The sequence below is a fragment of the Prosopis cineraria genome, unplaced genomic scaffold (assembly GCF_029017545.1).
Source record: "Prosopis cineraria cultivar Desert tree isolate PC_DT_omini unplaced genomic scaffold, ASM2901754v1 PC2, whole genome shotgun sequence".
Taxonomy (NCBI): domain Eukaryota; kingdom Viridiplantae; phylum Streptophyta; class Magnoliopsida; order Fabales; family Fabaceae; genus Prosopis; species Prosopis cineraria.
Genome location: NW_026555333.1, coordinates 15,309,790 through 15,330,655, shown reverse-complemented (window position 1 = coordinate 15,330,655; position 20,866 = coordinate 15,309,790). Strand labels below are relative to the sequence as shown.

General features: G+C 33.4%; 1 protein-coding gene and 1 pseudogene across 2 annotated transcripts; both read left to right on the top strand.

Annotated features, from left to right (window-relative positions):
* The first annotated feature begins 1,334 nt into the window (after positions 1 to 1,334).
* LOC129302561 (stearoyl-[acyl-carrier-protein] 9-desaturase 6, chloroplastic-like) lies at positions 1,335 to 4,061 on the top strand (annotated as a pseudogene).
* Positions 4,062 to 10,802: 6,741 nt separating this feature from the next.
* On the top strand, positions 10,803 to 20,051 carry LOC129302399 (3beta-hydroxysteroid-dehydrogenase/decarboxylase-like). Of its 2 annotated transcripts, none has more exons than XM_054941253.1 (13): positions 10,803 to 11,029; positions 11,909 to 12,144; positions 12,256 to 12,345; positions 12,435 to 12,568; positions 12,764 to 12,934; positions 14,843 to 14,968; positions 15,161 to 15,240; positions 15,735 to 15,933; positions 16,307 to 16,418; positions 17,063 to 17,237; positions 17,497 to 17,653; positions 17,986 to 18,052; positions 19,412 to 19,639. In XM_054941253.1, the coding sequence occupies exons 2-13, from the start codon at positions 11,913 to 11,915 to the stop codon at positions 19,465 to 19,467; spliced, it is 1,599 nt and encodes a 532-aa protein (XP_054797228.1). In that variant the 5' UTR covers positions 10,803 to 11,029; positions 11,909 to 11,912; the 3' UTR covers positions 19,468 to 19,639. The 2 variants fall into 2 exon arrangements, with proteins under 2 accessions (XP_054797228.1, XP_054797227.1); XM_054941252.1 differs by lacking the exon at positions 19,412 to 19,639 and adding an exon at positions 19,752 to 20,051 and having other exon boundaries at positions 10,804 to 11,029.
* The last annotated feature ends 815 nt before the right edge of the window (positions 20,052 to 20,866 follow it).

Below are 20,866 nucleotides of genomic sequence, written 5' to 3'. Positions count from 1 at the left end.
AAAAATTGCTCAACTCTTTTCTTTTCCTTTTTTTAAAGTTTTGGGGGAATCGTGTTATCCAATAGGAGTGGGCGATCTAGATCTAGCATGGGCTGGCTCCGTCCCTGCCCGGAGAATGCACCATTATTATTTAACTCTGAACTTTGGAATCCCATGCTAGTATCACTCTCATAAACTCATTAATTAATAGTGTGTGTGTTTATAGTATATTCATCACACTGGCTCTGTTTCATTAATTTAATTGAACTGCCCCACAACCACGATAAAGGATTCTGCATGGGATCCTAAACCTTCTCTCTTTTTTTTATTTATTTATAATCAAAATCTTCACAGATTGAAATTCCCAAATCCTTGTATAGTTGTATTTAACCCCTAGGACCACCCTGTGGGCCATTGAGCATGAAGGCGGCAACATTGTTCTAGCTGTACCCTTGCCTCATTTGGAGCAGAAAACTACGTTTTTGGCTGTTTTATAATTTTTTTAAATCTTTCCGCATTATATTCTATCAACTAATTAAATTAGTTTAAATGATAGGTGTTTTTGCCACTTTATAATCAAGTGATAGGGAGTTCGAATTCTAGCCCTTATATATTTGTAGTATTTTAGTTGGGAAGGGCTTGCACATTGTCTCTAGTGCCTTTGAGCAAATAATATTTGTTGTCAACAGGATGCACTCCTTGTAGTTACAAAAACCATATCGTACTCTAATTTACTCTTTCCAACCACACACAGGATGCACTCCTTGTAGTTACAAAAACCATATCGTACTCTAATTTACTCTTTCCAACCACACACACACATATTAATAAAAATTTATTATTTACTTGAAAGCATATAAAACCACACCAATTTCTAGATTTGCCCCTAATGATGTCACAATTAATACCATGATGATAGATAAAGCATATAATTAATATTTCCTCATCTTTTTCAAACAAGAGCAAAATTAATTGATTATTTAAAAATATCATGATAAACTTTATATTTAGAAATAAAATAAACTTATAAAAAAAATCTATATAAATGGATGAAGGGAATAGATCACAAGGATTTTGAAGATCTCTCAACAAATATCTAGTGTAACTGTACACGTTTTCTTGTTTAAAATTGGATGGATTCAAGAATTAAAAAAAAAAAAAAATTGCTCCCTTCTATAAATAGGAATAATTCTTTAGTCACTTCACAATCCCCCACCAAACTAGTTAAATTCCCCAACCACGCAGGCCTCTTGTCTCTCCACTTCACATAACCTCTTGCACTCACTTCAACATTTCATCACTTCATACCACCTATCATTTCCTCCGTCGCCAAACCACCTCTGAAAGCCATAAAGATGCACTCTCTGTTGCCGGAGATGATCAAAGTTTTCAAGTCATTGGAAAGTTGGGCTTCGCAAAGGGTTCTTCCACTATTGAAGCCGGTGGAGCAAAGTTGGCAACTGCAAAACTTGTTGCCAGATTCATTATTACCGTTGGATGAGTTCCACGATCAAGTCAAGGTGCTCCACGATCGAACGGTTGAGCTTTTAGATGCGGGTGATATGATAACAGAGGATGCTCTTCCAGCGTACCAAACCACGATAAACAATTTGGATGGAGTGAGGGGTGAGACCGGGTCAAGCCGAAGCCCATGGGCTGCATGGACCTAATATTGGAATGCTGAGGAAAATAGACACGGTGACTTGCTTGGGACTTGTCTTTATCCATCTGGCAGAGTTGATATGTTGATGATTGAGAATACTATTCAACACCTGATTGGGGATGGCATTGAGACTTAGTTTAAACAATTTTTTTTTTCAAATTTCTTATTCTAGCGTGGCTGACTAAAAGCAAGGAAAAATATAAAAATAGAATGTTCCACGAGTGTTTTTTTTTTCTTTAAAAAAAGAGAATTATAGTATGGCTACCTGATTTAAAAAATTATAGTATGTTCCTAATTCCTTCCTTGGAAGACATGAAGTAATAATATCCAACAACCTTTTTGAAGTACTAATTCGCGTTTGATAATGTATCAAATAGTGTTTAAAGTGATCAAGTCCATCATAAATTAAAGGATTAAAATAGGCTTTTTTATGTATAATATTGAAAAATTGGGTCAATCTAGTGGATTGGATTAATACACTATTGAGTCAATGTTTTATCAATTTAATAAAATATTTAGTGCATAGTTGGCATGACCATGATTGGATTATGATATTGAATATTAGCTCTTGAATAAGTGTTTTAACTAATTCAATAATCAATTAATTTAATTTTTACTACCTTGCTCGTGAAGTGCAGATGCTTGAACTTGACACTTGTAGCTTTTGTGTTTGTGTGTGTATGTGTGAGAGAGAGAGAGAGGGATCATTTGCTTAATTATCTTACAACTATTTTTCTATTATAAATGTATTACACAAATTTAATAAATTTTAAAAAATAACGGCATGACATCTCACATATAAATTTTAAAAATTCAATACTTGTTAATGCAATTTAATTTCCATTCTAAACCACAAACATTTCTTTTTTTAAGTAATCAATTAAACACAACTCACACAATCACACGTCAAAACAGGGTTCAAATTTTAAATCTTGTACTTGTAGAAAAGTGGCATTGTTGTTGGGACTATTTGTCATTGGCTAAAAAAAAAAAAACCACAAACATTTAATTGTGCTTAAAAACAAGAATATTTCTTACACTGATATTGTTTTAATTGATTGTTGTGATTGCAAGATCCAAGACTTGAGAACAATCCATATTTAGGTTTTGTCTACACAACATTTCAAGAGAGAGCTAGTGTAATTTTCCATGGGATTAGCATTAGGCAAACGAGTTACGAGCCAATCTACAAGCTAGCATATGCAGGTTGGTATTTTTGTGGGTTAGGTTAGGTTAACCCATCAAATAAAATGGGTTTAAAAACCCAACCCAACCCTTTTTCTAACAGGCTAGCTAGCAAAAAATTATGAAAATTTTTTAATAATTTAAAATTTATATAATATTTATTTATTTATTTATTTCATATTTTAAAGAAAATTAACAATTAAATAACTTATAAATAAATAAAATAAATATAGAATTCAACCAAGTAAATTCATTTTATTATATTTTTACTATTAATCATCTTTTCTTTTAGGTGTGCTATCTTTTTCATTGAGAAAGAAAATTTGAATATAAATTCATATTATTTTTCTCAACGAATTCATATTTATGATTTCAATTAATAAATTCATGAGATTAATAAATAATATATATTTAAAATATTTTTATAAAAACTAATAAATTATTAATTTACAAACCATAACAAAAATTTTATTTGTAAATTGTAAGAAGTATTTAAACTATATTTTAAATATAAAGAACATATTTAAGAGTTATAAATTATATATTTAAGAAATATTATCATTATTGTAAATTTATAAAAAAAATAATGTGATTAAAAATAAAAAATTATTTTTAAAAAAATACTCTAGCCTACTAATTTTGCGGGTTCAACTAGCCCAGCTCATTTAAAAAAAAATCAATTTATTTGATCTAACTCATTAAATTTTATGAGTTAAATAGGCTAACATGCAATCTTAATTCATTTTCTCAACTTTACATGTGATTACAGCTCATTTGACTAGAGAAGGCGGTGATCTGGTGCCTGCACGAATATGCGCCACAATTGCTGCAGCCGCAAAACGACATGAGAATGCTGACTCAAGGACCGTGGAGAAACTTCTAGAAGTGGACCCCAATGGAGCCACTCTGGGCATTGGAGATATGATGTGCAAGAAAATCACCATGCCTGCTCATCTCATGTATGACGGGCAAGACCCTCACTTATTCCACCATTTCTCGCTTGTGGCCCAGCTACTTGGAGTGTTCTCAGCCAATGACTATGCTGACATCTTGGAGTTCTTGATCGGACGATGGAGATTAGACAAGTTGGAGGGTCTAATCAGCGAAGCGAAGCGTGAGCAGGATTGTGTGTGGACTAACGCCTAGGATTAGGAAGATCCAAGAAACGACTCGCAACGTAGAGCCACTTCATGCCAAGTTTAGTTGGATATTCAACAAGGCTGTGTCTGTATGAAAACAATGGTTAATACTTAATACATTTGCTAATCCAAATGCTGTGTGTTAGGAGTTTAAGATTAATATCGTTTTTAAAACTTGGTTCGCTTTATCGGGAGTAAGTAACAAGGCAAAGTTAAACTCTTTCGAGAAGCAGGGAAATTCATCTTATGATTTATTAAAAGGATGAACTTTTCGAAAAGTTAAGTCTCATTTTTTCTTTCATAACTGGGAAAGTAATTTATTGAATACAATCCAAGTAAGTGCTACTTTAAATAGTATTCATGACATGTTTCCAAATTTATCCTAAAAAAGTTATAAAATAAAATTCGATAAAAATAATACTTATGTCTTTAGCATAAAAAATACTATTATTATTTTTGAAAAAAATATTTAAACTTTATAGAAATTGTAAAAACGAAACAAGCAATTAATTATAATTTTGTTAGCAAGTATATTTCCTGTGATGTTAACTTTTCGAAAAGTTTAGTAATTTGAACAAAATTCAAGAGACTATGCTGTTTAGTATCAATGTTGATAACTTCTCTATTTCTTGATAAATAAAAAGTAAATATATTGACGCTAAAAAGATGAGGTTTGAATATTATCTGAACGCAGAAACTAATTACTAGTGCCAAAAAATAGTCTAGAATTATGATCGATAAACTCATCTTTTCTTAATAAGTAAGCTTTTGCTTTGAACTAAGCAGACATGTCCCAAATAAATTAAGTAAGCTGGGTGCAAGAGCTCTTGCATTTTGTGTAGGAATCTTTTGAGGTTTCCTTTTCTTTTAAATTATAAATTACACATGTAAAGGCTTGTTTGTTTTCTATTTTTAAAAATAATTTTTTATTTTTAAAAACTGAAAAATTTAACCATTTATTTGGATAAATTTTTTTATTAGTTGTTTTCAAAAATATTTTTATTTTTTAAAAAAACAAAAAAATTAGAAACAACTTTCAGTTGTTTTTATTTTATTTTTCTTATTTTTAAAGTATACTGCATTTGATTATTAAAAATTATAGTTATTTTGACCAATTTTTATTCTTAATCATTACTATTAAATGCTTATAACCATCACTATTAGTTTATTTTTTAATTTTAAATATTTTTTAATTGACATAACCAAATGAATTTTCATTTTATTTTGCTTTCAAACAATTTAAAAAACTATAATATAAAATACTTTTTAAAATTAAAAAGTGAGAATAAAAATCAAACAGGCTCTAAATATTTTTAGATTTTTTATTACAGATTATAAATTTCTTTTGAAATTCAAAGAAAAAATAACACAAACACCACACAATCTCCCTCTCTCTCACACACCCAACCTTCTCCACGTTTGGTTAAAAATCTTCTCTTTTTACTCACTAATCTTGACAAAAAATTATAGGGAGAATGGTGTTGCTAGCCTTATAATAGCAAAAAATTTTAGTTTAGACCTAATACATTATGATATTGCACTGCAATTTCAAGGGCCTTTGTTGTAATTTTTCTTGGGGGCAAAAGTATAATTTTGTCCTTATGTAATTTGAAAACTCAAATAATATACACCATAATGTTTATAGATGCACAACATGATATTTATGCGTGTCCAATTGATCTGTAAGTTAGAATACACATCATACGGATCATGTATAATATAATGTCTATGGATGTACAACACAATGTTCATGAATTCTTAACACAATATCCATATATGTCCAGTTAATCTATATGTTAATTAAAATAAAGTTATGTAGAGCATGTATAATATACTATCCATCGATGCACAATATGATGTTTATGGATGCATAACACAATATTTATAAATTCTCAATACAATATCCATGTGTGTCCATGCATAAACATGTAGTTGAAAATGCATAAATATTGTGTTATGCATTTATGAATATTGTTTTGTATATTGTGTGTGTTACTTATACATTTTATTAAACCGACTGATTAATTACACACACATGGATATTGTATTGTGCATCGATGAACATTGTATTTTGCATGATTTGAGTTTTCAAATCACATAAGAGCAAAATTGTACTTTCACTCCTAAAAAAATTGCAACAAAGGTTCTTGAGCCTGCAGTGCAATAACAGAATATATTGGGCTTGCAATGTAATTTTTTCCTTTTTTGAGGCTTGGAGTGCGACTCCCCTAAATTTATATCTATAGAGTAGTCTATAATAATATTTAAAACTTTAGAGGCATATAATTGGCAAAATAGCAGGGCTCTTATGGAATAATTTATAATATGAAAGATTTAAAGCATTCTAAAATTAAATGAAGGGCCAACCAAGAAATCTTGGATAAATTTATCCTCTAACTCCTTTCTAAAGTTGACTATTGTTGATCACGTTGACATTGTTGTAACCCTAGCGACGATGATTAGGTTATTTGTAACAATGCTTTGGTGGCAGTGACCAATGATATTTAAAAAAAAAACAGGTGCATTTGGTTAATTAACTCAAAGAACTGAATTACATTTATGTTATGTTTGGATGCATATAGATTTGAATATAGATTTGAGTCAAATCTATTGTTTGAGTAATTAAAAATAGGGAGAATGACAGATAGGTCCTAAAAGGATTAATTAATTCAAGTTGGGTCTTAAGTGTCAAATTTCAGAAATTTACAACTCAATTTCTCAATTTTGCATTTCTTAATTTCTTCTATTAAAATTTGAATTACAAGTTGTAAATTTTGTCACAGTATAATTGCAAAATTGAGATATAGACTTGCAAATTTTTGAAGTTTGGCATTAAGAACCTAACTTGAATTAATTAATCCTTTTGTGACTTCTTTGTCATTCTTCCTTGAAAATATGCGAATTTAGATTTTGCCATAATCTAAATCCAAATCCTGTATCAATCTCTCTGTAATTTAAAATTCTTTCTAAACTTTTATTATTTTAAATTTTAATGAAAGCTTCTCTCTTCCATTACATTTGTTTGTTGACTTTACTACCTTCTTGACTTTAACACCTCTACCATTAGCCGACATCCATCGGGACAACAAGCAATGACTAGGACTAGATTGTTGGCAACAATTGAGACTAGATCATTAACGTCTACTAAGACCTGACGGCTAACGTTGACAAGGATTGGATTGTTAGCGCATACTATGGTTAGACTGCCGACTTTGACTTGGATTGCACGGACAACACCAATCGAACCAGACTGTCGATGTTGAATGGGATCAGATTGCTATCTAGATTGTCGACACCAACTGAGATCATAGCTCCGACCTAAACGGGAATGTTGGCTTTGGCTAGGATCAAACAGCCATAGGGGATTAGGATCGGATGGCCTGCTTTGACCAAGACCAAATGGCCAGTTGTGACAGAGAATAGACCACTGGCTTCGATTAGGATTGGATGGTTGATGCTGATTAGGTCTGGATGGCTAGCTTTGACCAAGATAGGATGACTGGCACTGGATGCTAGGGGGTTGGGATTGAACTACCAGCATTGATAGGGATTGAATAGCTTGTGCCAATCTAGATTAGACCGTTGGTGTAACATCCCAAAAATTAACCTAAGGTTAATTAAGTTAATTTAGAGCAAATGAGTAATTTTGGAGGAATATTTAGATATAAATAATTTTAGTTAGAAGATTATTATTGAATTTAATTTAGATTAAAATCCTAAGTTATGATTTTATAGTAAATAGAAATAGTAATGATAATATTATAAAAAGAAAAAAGAAAGAAAGAAGAAGGAAAAGGAGCATAAAAAATGAAATAAAATAAAATAAATACTTAGGTGTTAGAGTATGAGTGAAAATTGTGTTAATAATATTATTGACACATTGGAATATGATCAATTGTAGATTAATTTTCTTTTGACACCATTCAAGCTTTGGAAGGCTTTGGAAGTGTTGTAACTTGAGGGGGTAACCTTTAACCTCTCAAAGGTTGAGGTAACTGGAAAAAATTTATTTTATGCAGTTGTATATTAATTAATTAATTATGTTGGTGAAACAAAAGAATATATATATATATTATATATATATCTAAATTTTAAAATGGTTGTTTGTAATATATGTGGCTTGGTTGAAACTCTATGATTTGTGACCAAGTTAATTGTGACTTGGTGTGAGTAAGCAGATTGATGGTTGATGATGATGTGTACATCCTTGATTATAAATTGTGAATTATGCACAGTGATGAATTTTTGTGTATGAGCATGTTAAGTTTTATATGATGCAAATGTGGTTTCATATGATAATATAAAAATTGATGCAATAGACATGATTGAAATATGATGATTCTTAATGTTTGTTAAGTAAGAGAGTTGATGAGCATATGGGATAATTGTAAATTATATATATGAGCTTTTGAAATGCATTTTCTCATGAGTATGATCATATGATGGGAGTTTGCCTTACTGAAGGAGTTAGCGGTTATGCAAAATCCACATAGTACTTGGCTATTAACCAATAATCCTAAGGGTTATAGCTACTACTTACCTTGTAAGGTACTATAGCATTGTTCCTATTAAGGAACTTGACCCTACTGGCCTACCTAGAGTTTTGGGTAGAGTTAGATTTGGGTATGACACCCCATAGTGTGTGATTTGAGGAAAATCATGTTCATAAGTGAGTAAGGTAATCCTGACCCGATAGCCCCTCATGATATGATTAAGGCCTTGGATAGTCTCATCACATGGATGATCCCTTTTGGTTGTTGACCCACGGATTTCATGTCAGAGGAAATAAGGGGGGATATAAGGGATAGATTGATCATGCATATTATTATTATCATGCCATTTGAGTGGTTGATGGCTATGTTGAGAATATGATTATAATTGTAAAAATGAGAACATGTAGTAATTATGCAAATAATGTATATGTTGCCATTTGTGTAAATTTTGTACTTGACTTTATTCTTGAAATTATTCACATGAGTTGAATGTTAATGTGATTAACATGTTATTAATGTGATTGTTTGTATGGTTACCTTAATAAATTTATTGGCCACTTACATTTATGAATAATTATCATACATTTGTATAACTTAGATGTACCTTGGTTACTGAGTTGTTGTATTCACCCCTCTTTTTTAACATATTACAGGAGTTAGCTCATCTCAGAAGAACAGAGGAAAGGAGTAATAGGCCAAGTAATAGTAATCACTTCTGTAGGCCTTTTTCTTTTTATTTTGATATGTGTATTTAGTTTATGATATTGCCAACTAAGATAATATATTCTTGATTCACTTGCATTATAGGTTTTGTGTTGGGAAAATGTATTTTAAGTCCTGGGGAATGTGGTTTGATGCTTGTACTATATTAACGGGTTAAAATATTTGTGCAAGTGGAAATAGTTATTATCTACTTAATTTGAGAACTTGAATGTTGTTATGGTCTCCCCTTATGTTTTTGATGTTCAAGGGTGAGCAGTTCATATTAATTATATGTGAATGAAAAGAAAAATTCATGCATATGATGGGCTATTGATGAATAGATGATATATAAGGTATGATGATTAGGTAATAGTCATTGTGATAAATGTGATTGAGACCTCAGCCCCCCTCTGCCAATTATGGAAGGGTTTGAGTAGTCAAGTGTTATGTTGTAAATATGTGTATATGTATTTTGGAGTAAGGCATAGAGAGAAAATAAAGGGGGAAGCTCTTCTCCCATGTCGATGTGTTTTCTTTATCGTGCTTTCGTATATGTCTAATTGAATGATATGAGTTCTTAAAATATTTTAAAGACTTGGGTTCCCTTTATATTGAATCGTTTGTGAAAATACATGTTAAGAATTTATTTAGGTTAATCTTTTATAGGATAATTCGTTTAGAGTAGTCCTTGATTTACTATAGTCAGTTTGATGATTAAGTCTTAATTTAGGACACCCTTTACAGTTGGCGATGATTAGAATTGAACTACCATAATGACTAGGATTAGATCATCGACTTCGACTAGGATCGAGGTAGACTGGGACTGGATGACTAACACCTATTATGATTGGACAGCTAGCTTTGACCAGGATGGGACCTTTGGTGACATTGATTGGGACCGCCCTCTTCTTCCTCTAAATGCCAGTTCGTCATTGTCGGCGTCATTCAATGCTAGTCTAGTTTCATCTAACTTATGTTGATTTGCCACCACCACCATCTAGAACCGGTTTGTGAACATCGTCTTTAATTCGTCCGTCTTTTATTGTCCAACGCCATATGTCGTTGTTAATAGAAAATGTTTTGGTGTCGTCATCTAAGTTCAATTCATAGCCCTTGGACTGGCGTTATTGTCCCTTGCTAATCCTTAGGCATTATTTGGGATCGAATTACTAATGTTGACACGGATTGGACTATCGCTATCGATCGAGATTGGACAATTGATGTCATTCAGGTTTGGATAGCAAGAGTTGATTGAGACTAGGTTGCCACCCTTGATTGGGATTGGACCGCTAACTTTGATTAGGATTACATTGCTAATATCGTTTAAGTTGCCTTTAAATTCAAATATAGAATTTAAAATTTAGAATTTTATTTAAGACCAAAACAAAGTATTTTAATATTATAATTTAAAATTTTTTATATCATTCAAATAAAGAAGTTAATGGCAAATTCAAATATAAGATTTTAAATATATGATTTCAAATCCACTCATCCAATCAGAACCTTAAGGATTTTGGGTCTTTCTGGAAATTTTAAAATAATTTGGATCATTCAGGCTATAAATTATCTTCCAGGGCCCTGAATGTTATTCTCCCTATATAATTTCTTTCTTTTCTTTTTTAAAAAGTTAAGGACTCGATCGATCGTGAATTTGAGCATAGACAATGCCCACTCGAGTCTAGACCTCTTCTCAAAGCACTTCTCCGTCGCCACTCTCACTCCCAGTTCGCTGTTGATTGCTGATATTAAAGCCCTCAAGTGTCCCCGTCGACGGTCAGCTGGAGTATTGTACTCTAACTAGATCTCGACGGAAGTTACCGATCGGAGACGGAGCCTTTCACCCACTTTCAGCCTTCTCGTTTGCACTGGTATGTGCATTTTTCTGTATTGTTTTAGTCTTTCAATATTATTAGATCTAAATGGTCTCTTCTGCAAGTTCCCTCTCTGTTTTAACTATGTTTCTGTTTTTAGATTGATTGATTACATGCAACGCAAAATTTTGGGCTCGCTTGCTTATTCATTATTTCGCTAACCCAAATTAGAAGGCTGTGTTGGTATCCTCTGATTGCAGACTTTAAGGATGGTGCTAAACGAACCAATTTTTTTTGGAAATTTGATACACTTTTAGATATATGTATATCTGGCTTTTAATACCAAATAGGCAAATACTTTGTGACATTTGCCCCCGAGAATGGTGGGTTCGGTCATGCTTGCACTAGGCTTTAGACATGTCTGCAACCACTTCAGGCTTAGTTTTCTTAATTGTAGTGCTTTAGATTTATTGTTATTATTTTTTTGGGTGGGGATCGGGTATCATTGTATTGTGTGGCCCATGAGCAGTGCATGATACCAAATGTTTCAGATTTGGATTCTATACAAATATGGATCTTTTAAAGCTTCTAAAGATGAATAAAATAGAGAGAAAAAGAGTGGGTGACACTGAAAAGAGAGGGGTTGGACCATGCGCACTATTTTTTGTGTCAAACGCATTCTTATTTTAGATGTATTTTACAAGCGTCATATTTTAGACGATTGACAGTCCAATATTTTTGGCTATTTGAGTATTTCCTGTGTATCATAGATTTTAAACATTGGGTAATTCTGGATTCAGATGTTAGAAATGTTGTTGGGCATCTGACTTAGGTAGAGTTGATATCCACCCATTGCCTTTCCCACACCTAACCTGCATGATTTGTTTGAGAGTGAACCCCTATGAATGAGTTTTAATTGCTGTTCTTCCGCAACAGAACCATGGGAATTGAGGAAAGATGGTGTGTGGTAACTGGAGGACGGGGCTTTGCTGCTCGGCATTTGGTTGAAATGCTACTCCAATACAATACTTACTCTGTTCGGATCAGTGATTTGGGAGCTAACATTGAACTTGAGCCAGCTGAAGAATCAGGAATTCTTGGTGAAGCTTTACGCTCGGGTCGTGCCCAGTACATGACTTTAGATCTTCGTAACAAGGCCCAAGTACTTAAAGGTACCTCTTTTTCTCCTTTGGTTATGGTTGCTTAACTTCTATTGCAACTAAAAAGTAAAAATGTGAAGGAGGATATTTGGGTTCTGCGTAACTGCTATTTTGTCACTGCAGTATGTGAAGGAGCTGAGGTTGTGTTCCATATGGCTGCTCCAAACTCTTCCATTAACAATTTTCTGCTTCATCATTCAGTCAATGTTGAAGGTAAATGGCTGTTCTTCTACCTATCTCCTTCACAGGACCAAGTTGTTTGGTATTAGGCTTTGAATGTGATGGGAAATTTGCTTCTGAAGGGACAAAAAATGTCATCAATGCTTGTGTTGAGCTCAAAGTGAAGCGACTTATCTATACGAGCTCTCCTAGTGTGGTTTTTGATGGTGTTCATGGAATTCTTAATGGAGATGAATCACTGCCTTATCCCGCTAAGGTACTTGCTTCAGCGAGTTTGCATAAAATCACTGCTAATATCAGTTTCTTCTTTTCAAGGTTCACACTGATCTGAACTTGGGATGTGTGCATTTGTTGATGTTTATCGTTCAATCAAACAATTGGAAGTCATTTGTTTTTTATGGGTAATATTAGTCCAATAACATGGCTTTAAATTGTATTCAACTGATTTCAGCATAACGATCATTACTCTGCAACTAAAGCAGAAGGGGAGGCATTGGTCATTAAGTCTAATGGGACTGAGGGGCTTCTAACATGCTGCATACGCCCCAGCAGCATTTTTGGGCCTGGAGATAAACTGTTTGTGCCTTCATTAGTTGAAGCTGCTAGGGCAGGGAAATCAAAGGTGAGTGTGGTTTCATCTCCTATTGATTTAAAGCTGTATGCGGCTCTCTTTGTTCACCAAAAAACAAAAAGTTCTGTATGCATTTTAATAATTAATTTGAAGGCATATTTCCACATAAAAGTTACTCAGCAACCAAAATATTGTGTGTAGAAGGCTTAAATGTTTTCATTGTTGGATTTTAAAGCAGAAACTAGATATTATCTCGAAGATGTCTTTTCAAGCTCCCCATTCCACATCCTTTACTGGGGGGTTTAGCAAAATGACAACTGTGAGCCTTTGACGTGACTGTTGTTAGGTGTGTCTACTGATGTTCTGATGCATTGGATCACATCACCTGGAGTCATGGCAAATCTCTGGCATTTTTTATTGCTGAAGCAAATGATTGAATCATTAGACATTTTAACCTGCGGTTGGAACTATCTAGGTGTGTCAGAATGCATCATATCCATAAATTAAATAAAATAAGAATGATGTTTTGATGTGTTGGATCACAGTGATTCATACATCAAATTGTGTTTTGGTTACAATAATGTTGTGCAGAGTACCGGTAATTCTCCGGTACTTCATGCTGCTTGAGCAAATGATTGCACCGTTAGAGTCCTTATTAGGCTTAAGAGATTGAGCTTGTATAATACATTATAAGTGTATCATTAGTTTGGTGCAAGTATTGTACTGTATATTTTTGTCCGTTAAAACATGATGGATAACTTAATTAGGCCTTAATGGTGGCTGGGTGGGATTAGGCCTTTTTATTTTTTGACATATAAGCTGCTCTCAATGGAGGGTTGAGCCATGAATGAAGAACCATCAATTGTGGAGGTAGTGGCATAGAGACTGTGCCAGTAATTTTGGTCATGGGATTGAAATTGGGAGATAGGTTGAACTCGAAAAGCATGCTTTTGAGCCTGGTAGATTGGTCAGAAGGGCTGTAATGGATATTCTGAAGAAGAGTTGAGACACAACATTCTGGGTATTAAAGGTTGCAGTCATGGATGACTCACCTAGGTTGGGACAAAGCTGGTGATGCTCACTTTTTATCATTGTCACTTTTCCTCTTGATTTTGAGTTGTTGACTTAGTTTCAGATTCAAATGGTGCTTTGAGATTAAGAGTGACTTTCTTCCTATGATCAGTGGATGCGCTCAGAAACTCAGGTTGAAGATGAGGATGGTGTAGTCATTATGAATGATGAAGAATTGAGCATTGGAGATTGGGGTTCTTTTGCTTCTTTGCTTAGTTTTTTTCAGCTCCTACTAGTGTTGCCACCTTGTAATAATTTGAACCATACAAAAATTTTAAAATAATTACTAAATCATAGAAGTATGATCCTCATAAGGAAACATTTAAAAGAAAAGGACAAATTTATTGCTTGTTGGTGCAGGCAAACCATAACAACAGCATCGGCTCAAACAAATATGATCCATAAGATATGTCTTTATGTTTGTTTTGACCTTTTCACCATATTTTCCTTTTATTTTCTAATGTAATGTACAATAGAGATTGAGTGTTGCCAAAGAGGGACTTTATTTATCCGATTTAGTGTTATACAGTGTGTGATTAAATAAATGATAGTACATAGTATTATTTTATGCAATATAATATCTCATGTATGTTACGTTACACAAAATTTTGTAAAATCAGGCCTTATCTCATCATATCTTATCCTGTTTGGCCTTATTCAAAAATAATGATTTTTAATTGGATCAAACTGTTAGAAAGTATCCATAAATTTGTTGAAATTTGATTGTAAGACCAATGAAAACTAAATTGCTTCATTGCATGTGGAGAGATGTGGAGGCATGCACAAGTGTGGCGCTGAAAAGAATGCATTTATAATTACTTATTAGTAGAATCTTTCTTCAGCAAAGCCTATTTTTCATATGTTGATATATATTTCTCTCTTGACCAGTTCATTATTGGTGATGGCAATAACCTTTATGATTTCACTTACGTTGAAAATGTGGCACATGCCCATATATGTGCCGATCGAGCTCTAGCTTCGGAAGGGACAGTTGCAGGAAAAGTCTCAGGGCAGGTGATTATGTTTTATTGTTTAAGTGTGTAAAGGAAGATTCTTAAGACAGACAGTTCAATTAAAAGTAGATCACTGGCTAACTCAACAAGTGCTCTTTGCATTTCTCCTGCCAAAGGGAAAATAATTAACCAGTCTATTTTGCAAGTTAGATATTTTCCCCTGCCAATTAACAAATGGATCTCCATTGTGCAGGCCTATTTCATCACAAATATGGAACCTATAAAGTTTTGGGAGTTTATGTCACTTGTTCTGGAAGATCTTGGATATGAAAGGTAGTTTCCTATTGTACTGGATCACAAATTAAAATTTGACGACTATTTACTCTTGCTCAAAGTTGTACTTCCTTTTATTCATTTGGTATACCAATCAAATAATATAAATTTAAGAGGCACTTTTATATCCCACATTAGGCTGTGGGTGCTATGTAATCATAACGAGAGATCAAGGAGCTCTTATATTATTTTTATGATTTTTTTTTTGGCCAATACGATATTGGCTTCTTGTTTGTATTATACAACAACAACAACAACAACAAGCCTTTATCCCACTAGGTGGAACCTTCGTGACGCCGCGCGCCGGCCCGCCGGGAACGATGCAGGCGCGACGGTCCTTGTTTGTATTATACAATAATCAAGAAATTCCTATGTCTTACAATGGTTTTTAACAGTTAGTTAACAAGAAATCTGTTTATAGATTTTATTTAAAAAAGTCATATTGTGGTACATCTATGCCTTTTCTTTCTTCTCTGAATTGATAAAGTTTGCAGGCCGAGAATAAAGATCCCTGTCTTTGTTATTATGCCAATTGCGCATATGGTGGAGTGGGCTTATAGGCTGCTAGGTCCATATGGGATGAAGGTTCCACAGTTGACACCTTCAAGAGTAAGACTTTTGTCTTGCAGCAGAACTTTTAATTGCTCAAAAGCAAAGGATAGCATTGGCTACACACCCATCATAACACTTCAGGTTTGAAAACATTTCACTATAGGAATTTGATACATGACTATCTTTCTATGCAGAAATACACTGATGCTTCGCTCATATGCTTAACTGTCTGTTGTTGCACAAATTTATGAGGAGCTTCAGTGGAGTTGCTACGGCTCTGGTCATCTACATTCCTTATATTATTCTTGCTTCAAAAAGGATGGAAAATTACATAATTTAGAGTCCATAAATCTATTGGCAATGTTGAGTTGAAACTAACTTGCATACTATGAACTCTGCCATATGATGTGGTTTTTGAAATGGTCTGTATGTAGTGCACTAATCCAATCAGTGATTGTATATCCTTATTTGTTCATGGGAATTTAACGAGTGATAACGTGAGATTTCTCTGCAGGAGGGTCTACAAAGGACTATTAAATCGTATCCACACTTGAGAGCTGAAAATCAGCTTAATACTAAAAGAGAAGGGCCTTCCAAAGCTTCCATATATCTTGGAAGTGGAAGAGGTATGAATAATTCTGTTAACTTGTCCATCCTTTAGGAATCTGTATACAGCAGCATGTCTGTACGAAGGTATAGTAGCATTTGAACAGAACCTCTAAGAAACCTGGAGCAACAACTGAGTTCTTTGGTCTAATCCTGTAGGTTTGCTTTTGAACTTCACTGCACTAGCCTTTTACACTTGCTCTTACAACTTAGTGCTACATTCTGTGTGTGTGTTATAAATTCCTAGATTAATGAGATATCCTTGATGTATTTTAAGTGTCAAATTTGACGATTGATCATGATTAATGAAGGCTAGTGAAACACAATTATGGATGTAGTTTTATAGGTTAGGCAGCACTCTGCATTTGATTTTGTAAATTTGCATTTCCTTTTTTTTTTCCTTGGTGAAAACTAAGTCAAAGGTCTTTCATTTGTCTAGAGACAAGTTCTCCTTTCTAAAGAAGATTATGTTATTTGTTCAGACATGCATTGTTATGTCCTCACAGTATGTTTACAATCTAAATTAGCTGGCTGTATCAATTCTTGTTTACTTCATGTACACAATGGTGTAACTTCTTGGTGTTGTGAGTTAGTCTGTGGTGTGCATTTATTCTTCTATAGATTTTAGTCAATGTGCAAATTTACTGTCACTGGCTTTTTGCAGTTGCTGACACGTTGCTCTGGAAGGATAAGAAGCAAACTGTCACTGCATTATTAGTTTTGTTTGCCGTATACTACAACTTCATTGCATCCGGGTCTACTGTTGTTACTGCTCTTTCAAAGCTTCTATTGTTCACATCAGTCTTTTTATTTGTCCACAGCATTCTACCTGAAAAAATGTAAGTTTTTTGTGTTTTTGAACATGCTAAGATGTCCACATCAATATACATGTCCGCTAACGCCATAGTATTTAGCCTTTAGCGTCTTGTTTTCTTTTAATTTCTCGGATTTGAATGATGTTATCCCTCCCCCAACCCCCACCCTTGGTGAAGTTTACGCTCTACTTTTGAATGAAGCCTTTCTTTTGTCCCATAAAGAAACTTCATTATACAATGACTTAAATGATGGCATAACTCAAGGTGCTGTAATTACCTGTAGGTTGGGATATACAATTGAGAAAGTACCCGCATCTTGGTTTCACTTATCAGAAGATAAGTCACATCAAGTTGTTTTCTCCCTTGCTTCTTCATGGAATTTCGCTGTCAATGTTTTGAAATCTCTTGCAGAAGGGAATAATTGGGTGCTGTTTCTCAAGGTATGTGATTATGCATGCTAAATTGCATTTCTTTCATATTGCTTTCTATCAAATACCTTGCTACATATTCCATGATGTAAATTTTAACTTCTACTTAGGCCTTGACAATTTCATAGAACATCCTTGAAAGATTTTGAAATAGTTATTAAAATATTGTTTATTGTTGACTGCTTTTCTCATCGAGCAAAGCCTGTATACTTTTCAGCTGAAATTAACATGGATGTACAATTTGTCGTGTTATTCAAGCTATTTAACTTGCATACGCTGACTGCTTAGTACATTCTCCCTTAAATCTGATATGCTAACACTGTCTTTGCTTTGGTGATCAATAGGTTACTGTATCTCTCATCATTCTTAGCTTCCTTGGAGCCTTATCATTTCAGAATACATATGTTATAGGTATGTTGTCTGTATTGCTGTACTGTAGTTCGTTCCCATAGAAAAGTCCATCCCAAATCTGATCTGGCATGCTTGTCTCCATGCAATTGAATTGAGGGAAAATTATGAATAAGTCCCAATTTAGGGACTCCTGCAAATTTGAAAAAATACTCTCAAGTCTCTTGAGACTTGGTTGTATATAAAATGACATAAATGCCCTTAGACCCACCCTTTTTGACTTGAACTTTGACCGGCATTGGCTGGCTGCTGGCGCCACTGGCTGCAATTGTTGACTGGTCAACTACTGGTATAAATAATTATTTTTTATAAATTTTATTAATATTTAGTATTTATATTTACAAGTCAACATCTTATATTTATAATTGAAGCTAAGCATTTTTTTTTGTCATAGTTAACTTGTAAATTTCGAAGTTTGGCTTGTAAATTTTAGAGGAGGATTTGTAAATATGAGAAGTTGGCTTGTAATTTAATATGTAAAATTTCAATAACATATACAAAAACTGCTCAGATTCACTTGTAAATCTAAGAGCTTGTATAATTATTAAAGTATCAATGTTTTAAGAGGTTGACATGTAAATCTGAGACATTTACTTGTTAATTGATCAAGTTTGAGTTATAAATATTTAAGTATCAATATTTTAAGAGGTTGACTTGTAAATTTGAAATATTTGCTTGCAAATCGATGAAGTGAGTTGTAAATATTGAAGTATCAATGTTTGGAGAGGCTAACTTATAAATTTAAGATGTTGACTTGTGAAATTGAGAAGTTTACTTGTAAATCAATGAAGTTTCAATTGTAAACTCATGAAATTTCACTTGTAAATATTAAAGTATCAATATTTTAGGAGGTTGAAGTTTACTTGTAAACAGATGAAGTTTCATTTGTAAATCCTTGAAATTTCACTTGTCAACTGCTGGCTGCTGCTTGCTGCCAGTGAATGTTCTTCAGCCTTTGACTGGTCAATGTCAGTCAAAGGAGGCAGGTCAAGGGGTATTGGTGTTATTTCACAAGCAAAATTAATTACAATTTACAGTACCCAATTTGCTGGACTTATTTGTAAATAAGTCCCTTATTTGGGACTTATATGTAATTTTCCAATCCTACCACATAAATCGTGACAGGTACCCAATATTAAATGGAATTTGGATTCTCTGAAGTGTAAAGCCTGTAAAGTGTTTTTCGAGCAAAGAGAGTAATAAAATGAGAGGGATTGTGCTGGGGACCTCTTTTTTCTATTTTCTAACACCATCTCTCTCTCAATTCTCACTTTAGGGAATCCCAATTCTATCAAGTCAAATGATACATGCATTTGGTTAATTTTGCATCATGCTTGAAACATTAGGTAAAACTTTGAACAGTTTCAGGAAGCTCATTTCGCAAGTCTATTCGGTGCCTTGACGCCAGATACGAGTAATAGAGCCATGGCATTTCTCTTCTGGGATTGCTTATAAATTTTATAAACCTCTTTCCGAAAATTGCTATTGTGAATATTAAAATTGTTGAAGTGGGATTTATTTGTTTGTGGTGGTAAACTTGAGACTGTGAATTCTTTACTCATGTTAATGCCAGTGCTTGCTGTGACAATATGAGCTTGTTTTTCTAGGCTGTTATAAGCTTCCATTTACCTATTTGCTTTTCATCAGTTCGGTGCTTGAATGGAAACGTGATATACTGAACTAGTTATTCTCATGGGTACAGGAATTGCCTTTGCATTTATAGCTTTCTACGTATATGAGAAGAAGGAACAAGAAATTGATGCCCTATTTCTGAAAACACAACATTTCGGATGCAAGTTAAAATCTGACTTCAGTGGGAGGTTTCTTTCTTCAAAGAAGATTGATTGATAGCTGGTAGCATGTGTTTTTTGTTCTTTGGGGTTTGGCTAACATGGGAAGTTGCGTCTTCATTTGCTAGTTCTGTGGATTTTTGTTTTGATTGTTCGACAAATCTAACATGGATTGCAAGCCTGCATTGTTCGAAGTTCGCAAGCTTCTTAAATGAGTTGTACTGATTAGCTATGGGGAATGAATTAAAGAAACTTAAGTCCTTCCTTAAAAAAAAAAAAAAAAATTACCGAAAGTTCTGCAGCACAACCAGGTGATCGTTCAGAATACTTCACTTCAGATAATATCTGCATCAATATCTCTCAGTCAGGGAGAAATCTGTATGTTATTCCTTCTTTTCTTTTTTCTTTTTTAAAACTATTACTTCATTTTTGTTTGGCAGAAAAGTAATTATTTTGAGTAAAATTTTGTGATCTAATAAATCTTGATGGTTAAGATTCATTTTAAAAAAAGAAGTGAATTTAACTGATTTAAATTTTGCAGATCAATTTTTTGGGGCCAAATTTTGTAAATGAATTGAATAATTATTTCTCAATTTGTTTATTAATATTACTTTTTGGGTTTGTCGCTAACGTTTTGCGAGTGGCCTGGCCTTTGTGAGGTAACATTTTAATCCTTGCCGAGGGTGTTCCCTCCGCGGCTCAAAGTGCTAGTACAGATTTTTGCTGTTAGCTAATGGTTCTCTTTTTTATTTATGAATCACGTAAATATTTTTTTAATATATAGATATCATTTTATTGGAAAGAATATCCTGTTTGACTTTAAATGTGAACATTTCTTTAAGTAGAAAATTTAATTTTTGTTTGTTCATGTTGTAAGAAACTTGTTTTTTTCTGTTAGATTTGGTTGAAGCACATAAACCTTTGATTGTTAAATGTTTTAATTTCATAATGTTAAAGGAAAAAATAATATAGTTTTAAATTGATCATTAAAAATGGAAAGAAAAGCAATTGAGGATCGAAGGTAAAA